Source organism: Panulirus ornatus, chromosome 3 (genome assembly GCF_036320965.1).
Source record: "Panulirus ornatus isolate Po-2019 chromosome 3, ASM3632096v1, whole genome shotgun sequence".
In the NCBI taxonomy this organism is placed as follows: Eukaryota; Metazoa; Arthropoda; class Malacostraca; order Decapoda; family Palinuridae; genus Panulirus; species Panulirus ornatus.
In genome coordinates this window covers 70452585-70468189 of record NC_092226.1, presented here as the reverse complement: position 1 = coordinate 70468189, position 15605 = coordinate 70452585, and the positions used below count along the sequence as shown (strand labels likewise).

The following is a 15605-nucleotide window of genomic DNA, read 5'->3' as shown; positions in this document are numbered from 1 at the left end:
ATCTTCAAGTCCTAAGATGTAACTATATTCACTTTAGATAATCAAATCATCTACATAATCCAAGACAACATGGTTTCAGGGCAGGATGATCATGCCTTTTTCTCAGTTTTCCTTCGCCACTACGATGAAACTGCAGAGGTACTAGAGAAAGAAGGAAGTGTGGTACATACAGACTTTATAAAAGTCGTCGATGTGACCATGGTGTCATAGCGAACAAAAAAGCGCAAGATGGGAATAAGAGGGAAAAACTGGGAGATGGGTACACAACATTTGAACCGAAGATGTTATCTATCTATATCTCTGACGCCTGTTCCCACCTGGAACTCCCTCCAGACGGGTGGCCTCAGCAACAGAGTCTCCATAAATAGTGAACTCCAGTGCCGCTCCTTAGTCTCATGTACCTCACCCTTAAAAAGCTCAGTTCCTCAAGGAGCTCCACTTGCACCCCTTATGTTCTGTTCTCACGTCTGACACTGACGTAAACATGTTTCACAGTTTCATATTTAGCTTGTGAAGATGATACAGGAATGAGGGTGAAAATAAGATCAGACGACTACGAAGAATCAAGTATAATAAACAAAGACTTCCACTTGTCCACAGACATGGGAAATATGAAGAAATAAAAAAACATCACAGAATATTGGGCAGACGTAGCCACGATCATATCACGACTGAACAATGTGCAAACCCTGGGAATAAGAGTCTGAAGACTTTTGTCTTCAACAAACACAAGACGGCAACAACGGATAACGCTTTCAAAAAGACGGTAAAATGGATCTTGCGGACCTTCAAGGCAATGGAAAAAATCCAGTGGCGTCGTTCTTCAAGGCACCATAATACTCTCACGAACAGAAAACGACTGTATGCTAACATCACTTTCCATTTTCCCTAACATCAGTTTCCCGGGCAGGAAGTATTGCAGAATCAGGAAGTGTGCAAGAACCTTCACAGTCAGCACTATAAAAGGATCCGAACTCTTGCAAACGACGGAAATCTCCGAAGCTGCGTTGTATCGAGGGCAACTGAAGACTTGTATCATAAGTTACACTTGGAAAACCTTGAAGGCTTTAGTTCCCAACCTTTTCTCAAAACCAGTTCTCTAATAGCACGATAGCGACATGGAAGACTGCAAACTATTAATAATGAAATCAAAAGGTGTGGTAAGCATACTTTGAATATCTGGGGCCCCAAGACTGTTCAACGCTTTGTCTGTAACCATCAGATGCACCGTGGGATACACAGGGGAGACCCTTAAGAAGGCCCTGGATAAGTATTTTCCTGCACCTTGAAGCCGCGCCCTCCAACAACACGATTAACCAGCGACCCAACTCAACAACATGGATTCAGCCTGAGCTGTACGAGTAGTAAAGGACCTCCGAACTCAACAAGGTAAACAAACACCCACAGCTTAATCTAGCAGCTTACCTTCCCTTACATATACAATATTATGGTTTGGAAGGTTTTCCATCCTCCAGCCTAGTCTAGGACCTTAACTTACCATAATAACTCGTTCTCCAACAGGTCGAGTGGTTGGAAATCGCGGTCCATAAACCTATATAACCAAGATATCTTTGGTGGATCTGGTAAATGTAGGTACGAGACCAAGTCCATCTTAAATCACTCAAAAAAAACCAAAAACACACAAGCATTAGCCCTAACAACCTTTCTTCATCACATGCGAATATCAGGTCACTATTATCACCGAACATAATCACAACCCAGTAACATCATAACCACTAACTTAAGTTAGCCACTCCCATCACCATCAGTCATTACCAACATCATCAGCAGACATTTTAGCCTTCGTCCGAAGGGAAAACACACGACGGAAGACATAACAATTCACGAAAGCAGAGGAAAAAACAAAAACAAAACACAAACACCCATCACTGCTCCCAACCTAGAGATGCAACGGATAAAAAAAAAGAATAAAATCTGAACATCCTCCTAACCTGAACCCTGACGAGTGTAACAGTGTGGCTTGACTCCACAGTCAGACTCCAGTGGTTCGGCCGGAGCCTCAGATGGCCTTACCGATCAAATGAACAAGTGAGGGAGGGAGGGAGGGAGGCAGATCTGGCTCGCTCATAGACTAAGCTAATAAATTGGGCTTTCAAGTTATCTAAGCTAATAAGTTGGGCTTTCAAAAATAACTTGAGGTATTGCTAATGAAGTGAACTCTATGGTAAAATGTGGGGTTTGTGTGAGGAGTGTCACTGGGCTTCTCCCTATTCACATCTGTAAGTCAAACAAACCCGGTTATGTTATATATAAAATAGGAAGGTTAAAAGAGAGCTATGGAGTTACTCAGTCGAGAGAACGAAGCAGTACTAGTTGCTCTAGAAACATCAGAAGGCTCTGAATATGTGGACATCCACGAAATGAAACACCAGATTGTTTTCGATTAACAATAGAGAAGTTAAGGAAGAGCTAAAAACCAATTAAAAGACACGAAAATATAGAAGAAAAAAAAAGAAAAAAGGTTTGAACATCGTAGTCTTGAATAGAAGCGAAACGGCAGCGGGTTTAAAGGTGTATTGTATACGAAGGACAAAAGTATTGCGGCAAAGGGGAAAAAAGGAGTGAGACTTCAGCAACCGCAAGCTGAACAAAGGCAAAAAAAGACGTGTGAAGGACAAGTAAAAGTTCTATCCATTTGTACTCTGGAAGTCACCATTTGAGAACAAGTCACACTCTGACGGTCCTGAAGTGCGAGGAGGAGTACATGGCAGAGATGTGACGTACATGAGCTGCAGTAGCAACAGGACCCTAAGTACACGCATTATAATGTGGAGGCAAAGGAAAGTATGGGTTATAAAACAAGCTGACGACTAGACAAAGACTTCAGTGTCTGCTCTCCGTCAAAGAGATGGAGGCACTGAAGACTTGACTCCACCCGACTCAACAACCATCAAGGCAAACTGAACGACACAAGTGAACAAAAGATATTTCTTTTTCCTTTTTGGAAAACTTTCCCAGCAAACCGAGCAGCGAGAAACGCAACATCTCTCTTACACGACAGTATAATTCAAGAGGTAGGATGGTACACGAGGAATCCAATCCCTTTCATAAGCGATTTCCTAAGACAAATCCGCTGGTCGAAGCCTTTGTGAAAAAATGTACATAAATAATATACAAGAAAATATAAGGGAAAATGAATAGGATCTCGAATGACAGATCATAATGGAGTTACGAAACACGAAAGCCCTCTGGGAAGTGGGTTAAGAGAGAGGTCAGATAAAGAACGGAACTGTTCAAAGCTCCAAATAATATTGTAGATGTCTTAAGTCACCAGACTGAAAGATTTCCACTCATTTACTTACAGTCTTCATCTACAAACCATCGGACGGAGAAAGGACAGAAATCCAGAAAACAATTCAGGATGAAAGTTGAATCTTGTCATCATGCTCTCGCCAGACAAATGTTCCAAGATAACAGCAATTACGGCGGAAATGGACAGGAAGCAATATCGCTCAAGTCAAACAAAGCCTCTCCCTGAGTACTACAGACGAAGAGATGAAAAAGATGAAGCGAACTTCACATTGTGTGACACGTTCACCCGACACATCAAATCTAAGGCTTGTCAAGCGGCTGGATTATAGATATCAACCAAGAGTTCAGAGCGTATGTTAACATAACCCCCCCACGTCCCGAAGTATACTGTCTATATACTCTGGGTCACGAAGTCGACGATGAACTACGGGAATCACACCCGAATGGTAATCAATAGACAGACGCTCTATAGATAAAGGCTCCCAACCTTAACTAACCCCCATAATATACAACAGGTAGTACGTGCCACTAAAGAAACAAATGAACAATGTGTCCTGACTCAGGCAAGGGCGGCGCTTTCTTCTGTAGGACACAGCGACGAGGTTCGTATCTCGCGCGACACTGTCACAACTCACTCAGCGGATGGTCCATAATGTGAACCTATGCAAGGGAGGATCTGTGCTGTTTCGACCTCTGGAGGCTGACGCTATCTTCTTTGGCATTTTTTTGATCCTGGTGGTTCTTCTATGCCGAGCTATCTATCGCTCCCGATTATGCCAACAGAGAATGATTTTCCTTATGTCTGTGTGTGTGTGTGTGTGTGTGTGTGTGTGTGTGTGTGTGTGTGTGTGTGTGTGTGTGTGTGTGTGTACACAAACGGAGAACCTTGCCTTTCAGGACTGTCCATGAGTATAATGATACACGTTACTCGTCTGCGCTCTGCAGAACGCGTCCAAACAGACTGCAGTATTATTGATCTTCAACAGTCATGATGAGGGTAGGGGGGTCTCACAGACGTGTATTTATAAGTCTAACCGAACAATTCCGCCCTTCTTTGAAGGATGTCCTTACTCCCTACGTAGTGAAAGGTTGAGAAAGGCTTTAACGATCCCTCAGCCTTACAAACCTTCAAGCCTACCAAAACCCAGCCTAGCAGCATCGGGCCCTAGTCTAAAACCCAGCCTAGCAGCATTGGGCCCTACTCTGCAAGATCCTGCAGAAGGCCTGATATTAGATCATAGGCATGCCCAAAACTTAGTCGAATGCAGACTCTTGACCAGCTAGCCGTTGACCTTTGGATTCGGACTTAGGCTGATCAGACGCTCCCATAACGTCGTTGGAGAACGGCGGAATGACACTGTTAAGTAGTGTAACCATTCGCCCCGCAATTGTCCTCTTCATATCTCACATTGTCGGCACAACCTTCCTGCTCATTAATAGCATATTGTACCGAGGATTTATCCACAAGGAGTCAGTAATTTCTATCCTGCCAAAGAAATGAAAGAATCACAGGCAACTATGCACTGGGGTTAGTCATCGTGCGTCCAGAAACTTCCCCCGCGTTCCTGCAGACAGACAGTAATGCCCTTTTATTATGGTGCAAAGTTGTGATACCAAAATACTTACGAAAATTTCACTGGTAAAAGATCGACTGATTACAACCAGCTGATATGTATCAAGTCTTCCAGTGGAACACCGAAAAATGACGCACTGTTTAACGACAGAAAAAGAAATGAAGCCTCGTACAGAACGCTATACAACTGTATCTAATGACGTCCCCTTCAACAAGTATAACAATACAACAGTCGCTCTATCCAAGATGGTAGAGCGGACTTCCCAAACCTGAATTGAAGACGACTGAAGCAGATTCGACAGTGGAAATCTGCAATCATTATTCTCCACACTCAATGCTGTTGCACTCCAAGATTATCCTTTATGGCTTCCGAGGCAGCAACGTTAGAGATTATGCCAATATCATTTGCAATTCGCGCTATCAAAAACCAAAAGCGCAGTCCCTATATGTATATTTTCACATGCATCTAATCCCTAACTGGCATAATATGCTGTATATAAAATACGATACAAGAAAACAATGGAAAATTTTCCGGGCCAAAATATGTTTAACATACCTTCCAGGGGCTAAGGACGCCCCAACTCCCTCCTGTCGTTTGGTCTCCAACCAAGCTCGCGTGTTGCTCGTCTGCCTAATTAGACAGTTAGTGGCCTTGGCCCACAAGCCTAAGTCACCATCACATCCTGACTGGTCTGATACACTTTATATATATATATATATATATATATATATATATATATATATATATATATATATATATATATATATATATCCAGACCTGTCTTTAAAGATATCGAATGAAAAGCCCTTAGTGTTCCTCATGGCTACAAGTAAACATATCAAACATTCTTTTCGGGCACCAGATGCGTACATTGTATCCTCGTTTTGTAATTACTGCAACTTTCCATTATTATGGCAATACTTTACGGTTATCCAACCCTGTCGTGCCAATAGGGAAGTATCCTTTCAAAAACTCAATGGACAAGCTACTACAAGGGCACACTTGACCAGCCCAGCTTGCGAACGGAGGGATAAGTACATACGAATAATAGCCACGGCTTAAACGGGCAGACTGACGAGAGGAACAAAATGAAGCTTGATCCCAGAGCCAGCTGTGGAGGAAGAAGACGGAACTTCCAAAACCAACGTATCAAGGCAGTATCATCCACTCCATAGGCCCCCAGCAACCTGGAAGGTTCCATCAGTACCAACTCTCCTTCAGCCACATCCTCAAAGCTAGGCTTCCGATGGAACTACCATCCGTCATCGCCAGCATTTCCTAGGCTTCAGGGGAAGAACTATCATACGTCATCGCCAGCATTTCCTAGGCTTCAGGGGAAGAACTATCATACGTCATCGTCAACAAACCTTGCACTCTTGTCGTCTCCATAAACTAATTGACCGATGTTCAGAATGTCACAATACCAACAAACCCTCAGACTCTCCACAAGATCCACAGTAATACCATCTTTCAGAAGGCACCAATCACCAGCAACCTTCAACATTGTACCATTCCTTCCTTGTACCATCTTTCAGAAGGCACCAATCACCAGCAACCTTCAACATTGTACCATTCCTTCCTTGTACCATCTTTCAGAAGGCACCAATCACCAGCAACCTTCAAAACTGTACCATTCCTTCCTTGTACCATCTTTCAGAAGGCACCAATCACCAACAACCTTCAAAACTGTACCATTCCTTCCTTGTACCATCATTCCAGAGGGCACCATCACCAGCAATCCTCAAACGGTACCGCCCATCCCTCCCTTGAACCGTCTTCCATATGGGTATACCATCACCACCCTCGAGACTGTGACCATCCTATCGTGGTACCAACCTTCTGAAGGTACCACCATGCACCACCCCCAACTCCTACCATCCCAAGGATCTAGCTTCATCGTGAGGAGAGCCACAATGGCAGCCCGAGCAAGCAAGGGGAGACAAAAATGGCTGACAATTAAGAGTGTAACTTTGGTCATTATTCATCGTTCATTAGTGGGACGCTGCATGAAGGATGAAGAGGATAATGGCAGCAATGAAGGCGACGATAACAGTGAACGCGTCCACACACACACACACACACACACACACACACACACACACACACACACACGGAGGAAAAAGTTACCTCGCCAGCTGGTCCCCAGCCATTATTAAAAGAGCGAGAATGAACGAAGAGTAATAATGGAGGTGGGTAGTGGCAAGGTGGAGACTGTGGCGGGGTTGTGGCAGAAGGCCAGTGCATGATAATGCCCGGGAAATGACGTTGGGAGACAGAGAGAAAGGGGGGGAGGGAGCGTTAATACCAAGAGAGGCGTGTAATTTAACCCGGCAATATATATATATATATATATATATATATATATATATATATATATATATATATATATTATTTATTTCATTTATTATACTTTGTCGCTGTCTCCCGCGTTTGCGAGGTAGCGCAAGGAAACAGACGAAAGAAATGGCCCAACCCCCCCCATACACATGTACATACGTCCACACACGCAAATATACATACCTACACAGCTTTCCATGGTTTACCCCAGACGCTTCACATGCCTTGATTCAATCCACTGACAGCACGTCAACCCCGGTATATATATATATATATATATATATATATATATATATATATATATATATATATATATATATATATATATATATATAAATGAAGAGGAAATGAAGATAAAATTACGAGTCTCGCCTGAAAAAATGAATAATAATAAGAAAGTTCTCAAGGCAACGACTCCACGTAAAAAAAAAAGTGAGATAAGTCGTGAAGAATGTTCCTAATTGCTTAATGAATATATGCTCCAAAAATACCGTCATGCTCACGCAAAGTCCTAGTGTTCATGACGCAGCAGCTGCTGGGAGCATATATGTTCTTGTGGCTCATGAAAGCATGTGTTGATGAGCCTCGGATCACAAACACACGCCCCCTTTAACAGCATTATGAACACATTCTCCCAACACAATACGTACAGCAAGCAAGTCAGGGCCCCGCTAGACTACGTTTTAATACACTCAAAACAACAAACAAAAGCTCTCGGCCATACTCGCCCGAGCCATTAAGTGTGTCGACTACTCTCGCCAGTAATTGGTAAATGTCATTCACACTGAGCTACATAGTAGACCAACCATCATCGCTCTTGAGTCAAGTGTTGAACAGGGGGGAGGAGAGGCGAACGCATGAACGCTGTCCAATGACCATATCGGCTGTGCAGTACAGCCATTCAAAACGAAGTACATATGACTGGCACTTCTAAGCTTAAGGCTAGAATTGAGTCTACGTTGGGGAGGGGATTTCGGGATGAGTTGGCATCAGTGGATTCTATAGAAACTGGGACTTAATGCCAGGTTACCACAAGACAATAGACATTGATTTAAATGACGATTGACTTTTTTTTTTACTCGAATGATCTATAAAGCAAAGCCAGTTAAAAAAAAAAATATATATATATATATATATATATATATATATATATATATATATATATATATATATATATATATATATATATATATATATAATCAGTTATAGTATCAGAAGACAGAGTTGAAAGATAGCTTCTGTAAGGTTGGTGAAAAGTCTGAGAACAGATTAATCCCAAGTTAGGAAACAGTGCGACCCCAAGCTGTGAGAGAGAGAGAGAGAGAGAGAGAGAGAGAGAGAGAGAGAGAGAGAGAGAGAGAGAGAGAGAGAGAGAGAGAGAGAGAGAGAGAATCTGAAAATTGAATTTTCTCAGCGTGAAGAAGAATTCTAGATTCACTTTAGATATACAATCGGTCATTATTTGACATATACATTGCCACTTAAGAACAATAAAGTAACAAAGTAACTTAGTACCAACGAAAAAAAAAAGGTGACTTTACGCCAGTATCACTAACGATCCTAGCCTACGGGATATTACAGAAAATATGATGAAAATAGACGAAACGAGTTCTTGACCGGCGATAGTAATGGAAGCAGGAAGCCACGATGGATTTAGAGAGATCTTGTGTGACGAACATGCCGGATTTCTACGAACGTTCACAAAGGACGCGAAAAAAACAAGAGTGGGAGGATTGTACTCCCTTAAAACAGTGCCCGAAAGCCTTTGACACTATCCCCTACAGTTGCTCCATTGGGCTCAGAGCAACACTAAGTAAGTAGGAACAGAGAGTGTATGTCAGGGAAGACTTCTCAAGCTGTGTGAGGATGATAAGTGAGGTCCCTCAAGATTCAGTGTTGAGGGGCCATTACCATTTCTGATGGACGCAAATGATTTGCCTTGATATGTTTGCTGATGATGCCAAAATTATGATGGAAGAGGGAAAGACTCTAAAGGTATCTTGACATTAGGGAGCTGCGGTCGGACGAATGGCTCATGAAATTCAACTCTGGAAAACGGAAAGTGACGAAGATGAGGAGGTATACAAACAGGCCCGAAAGGTGAACACAATATCAGGAGAGGTAAACACAAAAGCTGTACTGTGAAAGCAAAGTGACTACAAGCTGATATCATGCAAAACAACATCACACTGTCATGTCACAAGGGTCGTTACGGAGGCAAATTACATTTTGCCCATTGTTAAAACAGCACACGGAGACCTGAGACGTCCAGGACAGTATAAATAACGTATACCTGCACTAAGCGCAGGTAAATAATGTAACAATACGGCATTTTCATTGGAAGAGTCTGAGTGAACTACCAGAGAAGGTCCAAAGGACAAAGGAATGCATTGAAAACAGTGAGCCATCGATCTGTCTACTGTGGCAGAGAGAAAAGTAAGGAAAGACACGACATCTACATTAAAATTCCCGAGGAGCCATGATGGCGTTAGCGTGGAACAGCTGCTTCTAGCTGGAAGAGTCCACAAGATGACACCATGGGAAGGTAGGGAAGAAGATGTGTACGGAAGGGACGAACATGTATTACTTCAGCGATAGCCGAAGACCCGTGAAACAAGAAGGGGCTCCAAAGGATTACAAATCTTCCTCACCATTTCCAAAAATAATCTAATAACTAGTAATAAAGCCAACCACGTAATGCACACCTCATAACCCTTACACTTACCATGTGACGCATGCCTCATGACCCCTCACATTTACCATGTGATGCACACCTCATAACCCTTACACTTACCATGTGACGCATGCCTCATGACCCCTCACATTTACCATGTGATGCACACCTCATAACCCTTACACTTACCATGTGACGCATGCCTCATGACCCCTCACATTTACCATGTGATGCACACCTCATAACCCTTACACTTACCATGTGACGCATGCCTCATGACCCCTCACATTTACCATGTGATGCACACTTCATAACCCTTACACTTACCATGTGACGCATGCCTCATGACCCCTCACATTTACCATGTGATGCACACCTCATAACCCTTACACTTACCATGTGACGCATGCCTCATGACCCCTCACATTTACCATGTGATGCACACTTCATAACCCTTACACTTACCATGTGATGCACGCCTCATAACCCCCTTACACTTACCATTTGACGCATGCCTCACAATCCCTCACACTTACCATGTAATGTACGCCTCATAACCCCCTCACACTTACCATGTGACGCATGCCTCATAACCCCTCACACATACCATGTGATGCACGCCTCGTAACCCCTCACACATACCATGTGATGCACGCCTCGTAACCCCTTACACTTACCATGTGACGCACATGGTAAACATCTAAGTCTAGTGACTCCTTAATCAGGTTCCAGGTCTGTGGCGTAGCCCCTGGACCAGCACGCGCCAACCCTCCACATAATTACGGTTGGACCACGAGTGGCAGGTAATGCACGTGGCAGTCCCTCATGGCATCATTAACGTCACTCAGACTCGACCATTTCCTTCGCCATTTCCAGAGTCGAGTGGAGGAGGTGCGGTAACGAGGAGGACCAACCCCTATGGGCTGCGGCAGGGCCCCACGTCTGGAGACAACACCGACCGCAGCCCACATGGGCAGGACCCCGCCACGTCAGGAGCTACCAGTAACCATCGCTCGTTGTGGGCTGTGGTAGGCCCCCACGTCTAGAGACACCACCAACCACAACCTTCATTCTCATCACCACCACCGCCACAAATACCCTCCCCACCACCACCACAATTACCCTCCCCATTACCACCACAATTACCCTCCCCATTACCACCACAATTACACCCTCCCCATCATCACCACAGACACCCTTTCCATCACCACCACAAACACCCAACCAATCACCACCACAACAACCCTCCCATCACCACCACAAAAGCCCTCCCCCATCACCACTACAAACACCCATAATGTCAGTTATCATCATCAGCCACAATAATTCACACACCCACAACCGTCATGGTCCGCTAAAACGCACCTGTACATCAGCATAATCATGATCATAATCCCTGTTTGGCCTACCTAACCATCAGATAACCTGCCATGTTTGGCCTGCCTAACCATCAGATAACGCATCCTGTTTGGCCGACCTAACCATCAGATAAGGTGGCACTAAATGTAAGGTGTGTCTACAGAGAAGACGCAGCAATACTCACATTCTGCTCCTGAAGATCCGACACACTCAGGTTGTATATCACATTCCTGCAAGAAACACCAAGACGGGTTAACAGGTGACCTGGGGTAGTGATGCTCCATGTAATATATATATATATGTAGCATTCAGTGAGAGCTCCATGCAGAAGCAGGCGAGGTGCACGTTAGTGCAAGCAGTCCTGTGGCAGCCTTTCATGATGTACCATGCACACCCTCCCGCACCTCTGGGCAATCTTGTATAGCCTAATCTATGACAGACAGACAGACAGACAGACTGACAGACAGACAAAAACACAAACACAAACACACACACACACACAAGGTGGGCAAATCTAAAGCATCCAAGTCTCTTCCGGTAACTCATCTCTCTTTATCCTGGCACCACCATTGTTGCCCGCCTCTGGACCTTCTCAATTAGCTCTTTGTCGCTTCTTCAGGTGCGGTGACCAAAGTTGAGAAGCATATTCTAATTTTGGCCTTACTTAGATAAGAACAGCTAAAAATTTCCTCCAACCTTAAACTTAAAAGATGTTTTTATATCATTTTCCTAATCTGTGACAGTTTAGGGACAATGTCGAGTTCCCAAGTCCCTCTCACACAAAGAATCTTGAAGCTTGTGTCATGCTAGACAATAATCATATTAAGAGGTCCTCTTTCACTCTGTCCCTACAGCATTACTTTAAATCTGTTTGAGTTAAATTTCATCAACCATGTATCAGACCAACTTTGGATTTAGAGTCTGCATGGGTTCCTTTGTACGTGGATGCAATCCTCCTCGCTTCTCACTTCACTCATGACCTTTGTCGTCTGTATCATCTGCAAACATTCTCAGGCAGGCGTCCACACCTTCAGGCAAGTCATTTACACTGTTCAAGAAGAATAATGGTCCCAGAACAGAACCCTGTGGTACTTCGCTGGTCACCTCGACCCAAATGGAAAAGGCTCCCCTAACTTGCATCCTTTGTTTCCCTGGACCAAGATGATCTCCAGTCCATCGAAGGAACTTCCTCCCTTATTCCTACTTGATGGTCCAGCTTCTTTAATCAGCCTCTCATGCAGCACAGCGTCAAATGCTTTCGACACTCCAAATACAGGCAATCCACACAGCTTTCCTATTTGTCTAAGACTGAACTCAGTCTCTCAGAACTCTTAGAAGATTATAACACATGACTTTATTCGCCTAAAACCTTGCTGTCTCTCACTACAAGTACATTCTCTGTATAATGTCATCTAAATGCTTTCTAATCTTTTTTAGAACCTTATATACAACACCGTTTTGTGGCGTATGTGTAATTACCTATTTGTACTGTACGTGGAGGGGACTTTTACACTCGTTGGACCCCCATCTCTTGCTTGTTCTCTACTGTCATTCAACTCAAAATTATGTCTGCTGTCTGCATTAACCACGTCCTCAGTCATGCTATTCCATCCATCCTCCACTCTTATTCTTTAGAAGTAACTCTTTACACTTTATTTTAATAAGTCTCTTGCTTAATTTCATGCTATGTTATCTGGTTGCTCTGTCCTTACATAAGACCCAGGAGACCTCTTTCCAGGGAGGTACAAGAAAATTACATGGGAACTGGAGTCTTAAAAGTACCTACGTATTAGAGGGATGTGTAACAATCATGCCTGGTTACATGACCGGTAGTAGCAGCCCCTGGTTATCTGATCAACAATAGTAGGACCTAATTACCTGAACAGCAGTGCCAGGGCCTGCCAATTTGGCATAAAGGACCTAATCACATGGGCAGCAGTAACAGGACCTGCCTCTATGGAAGGTAGTAAAGGGATATGGATAATTGGATGGTGGAACACTACAGGAGCTGGTCGTATGGAGAGCAGCCACAGGACCTGACTAACAAGCTAGCTGTAAGGGACCTGGCGAAATGGAGGAGAGGACGATGACCTGGCTCTGTGGTGCGCTGGCAGTAGAGGGCAGTCAGAGGACCTGGCTTCGTGGAGGGCAGTATGGTGGACTAGGTAGATCGAGGGCAGTAGAAGGAACTAGCTATGTGGAAGGCAGTGGAAGTCCCTGATTTCGTGAAGAGCTGTAAGAGGACCTAGTTTGGTGGAGGGCAGTTAAAGGACGTGGCTAGGAGGAAGGCAGCAGAAGGACCTGTCGAGGGAGAGGGCACCCAGAGGACCTGGGTCATGTGGACGAAGTGTGGCGTACTAACCTCCCGCCGACCAGCAGCGACCCGGAGGAGTCATGGAGAATCAGCTTGAAGTGTTCGTCGTGAGTGTCGTTGCCCAAGAAACGCATCACTTCGTGGTCCCCTGCAACAGAAGAGAACATGCTGGTGAATGATGCTGTCAACCAGGGTGTAACACAATTCAGGTCAAGATAACAAGGGATAATGCACGAGAGAGCAACACAACACACGGTATTAAGGAAGACATTATATATCACGTACCAACACAACAAAGGCAGTCAGTATAGGACAGATCGCAACACAGCACAGGTAAGGAAGGAACACAACACATAAGGTAGAAAAACAAACACAAGACAGAAGCACAACACAGATAAGGTAGGAAGACAATACAGGAAAAATAACAACACAACACAGGTATGGAAGGAAGACAATAGAGGACACATAGCAACACAACAAAGGTAAGGCAGGAACACACCACAAATACAAATAAGAAAACAAATAGGGCAGTAACAACACAATCATATAGAGACAAAGCACGAACAACACAGAAACACAAGGTAGAAAAAACAAATTAGAAAGTAACGCACAAATCTAGATATCAAACATCTTACAGAACACAAGCAAGATATCAATAAACATGTAACACTTACAAAGACAAGGTAATCAGCAACACAAAACAACATTCATGTCATATGAGTGTTGCACTATCGGCAACACATGATAGCTTACCCACCCTAAGCAGGGAATCAGGAGAAGAAAAAAAAACACCATCTCATTATCATATCACGATTCTGAAAAGGAAATAAATGATATACATTTCTCCCTAGTCTTTTGGTATATGTCCCTCACAGTGTTCTACACGATCATCCTATGTCCCCCTTGGCCACACCTCACCTCCCTTTCTCATTGAGTTCCCCCAAGGTCTTCCTCCTCTCTTAACCAGCCCACCCCGCGCTGCTTTCATTCACTCCCTCTACTCTGTGTTCCCCCTTACACCTCACTTCCTTACCCACACTCTCCCTTCCGCTCGCGCCGCTCTCATTCTCTCCCTCTACTCTACCTTCCCCCCTTACACCTCACTTCCTTAACCACACTCTCCCTTCCGCTAACAAGCCTCAGAGTCGGGCGTCCGCACCGTCTCTCGTACAGAAGTCACAAGGAGGCAGCCAATGGGTTCAGACCTCGCGTTAGTGAACTTGCCAATTCCATGGAGGACCTTCAGCGATCAATATCATATATAAACCCCAAGAACACCCACACCCCTTCCCCTCCACTCTTCCAGGGTCTCCTGCACCTTCAAAAGCTGCGCTACAATCAGCAGCAGCTTCGGATGGACTACTTTCCGGCGAGAAGTCCTTCGGCGGGACACGAACTCACGGCAGGTGACCTTTTCTCCACCCGCGGCGTAACCCTCCACAAGCAGGCGGAGTCTCCGTAACGTCTCGTCCTCCTATGGGGTCAGGAAGGGCCACCAGGGAACTGGCTGAAGACCAGCGCCGCCTGGCGAGCACCATCGGGGTTGTAGTGGGATGAGGAGGAACGGATGGCAGGGGAGTTCGGCTAGCAAGCCAGCTGATGGCCCTCTGTGTTCTGACATTCAGAGAGAGAGTCACACTGGTGTAACACACACACACACACACACACACACACACACAACACTGGTCGATTATTTTCTTTTATCTTGCCATTTCGCGCGAGGATCAGGCTGCTTTGTTGTCCCTTTGAGCAGTCAAGCTGTTTGAGGCCGCAGCCTGCAGACCTCGAGTCCCTTTCCCATCCTGGCTGCTCTGGTGGGTACCTTCAGTAGAAATGTTTCCAGTGATATTCACGCTACTCCACTGTGTACAAACCCTTGTTGATTCTAGTGGTGACTACGCTCAGCATCACACACATACACACACACACACACACAGACACACACACACACACACACACACACTGGCTTATGACTGGTATGTGTGTGTGTGTGTGTGTGTGTGTGTGTGTGTGTGTCTGTGTGTGTGTGTGTGTGTGAGTGTGTGTGTGTGTGTGTGTGTGTGTGTGTGTGAGT

At 44.6% G+C, this 15605-nt stretch overlaps 1 protein-coding gene across 3 annotated transcripts in view; it reads right to left on the bottom strand.

Annotated features, from left to right (window-relative positions):
- Positions 1-13730, bottom strand: part of Sema1a (semaphorin 1a) — a 94367-nt gene extending 80637 nt beyond the window's left edge. For all 3 annotated transcript variants that reach the window (XM_071688954.1, XM_071688935.1, XM_071688945.1), the window contains exons 1-2: positions 13580-13730; positions 11402-11447 (exon numbers count right to left, since the gene is read on the bottom strand). In XM_071688954.1, the coding sequence (XP_071545055.1) occupies positions 11402-11447; positions 13580-13698 (165 nt within the window). In that variant the 5' untranslated portion in view covers positions 13699-13730. The remainder of the gene's footprint in view (positions 1-11401; positions 11448-13579) is intronic.
- Between the last annotated feature and the right edge of the window lie 1875 nt (positions 13731-15605).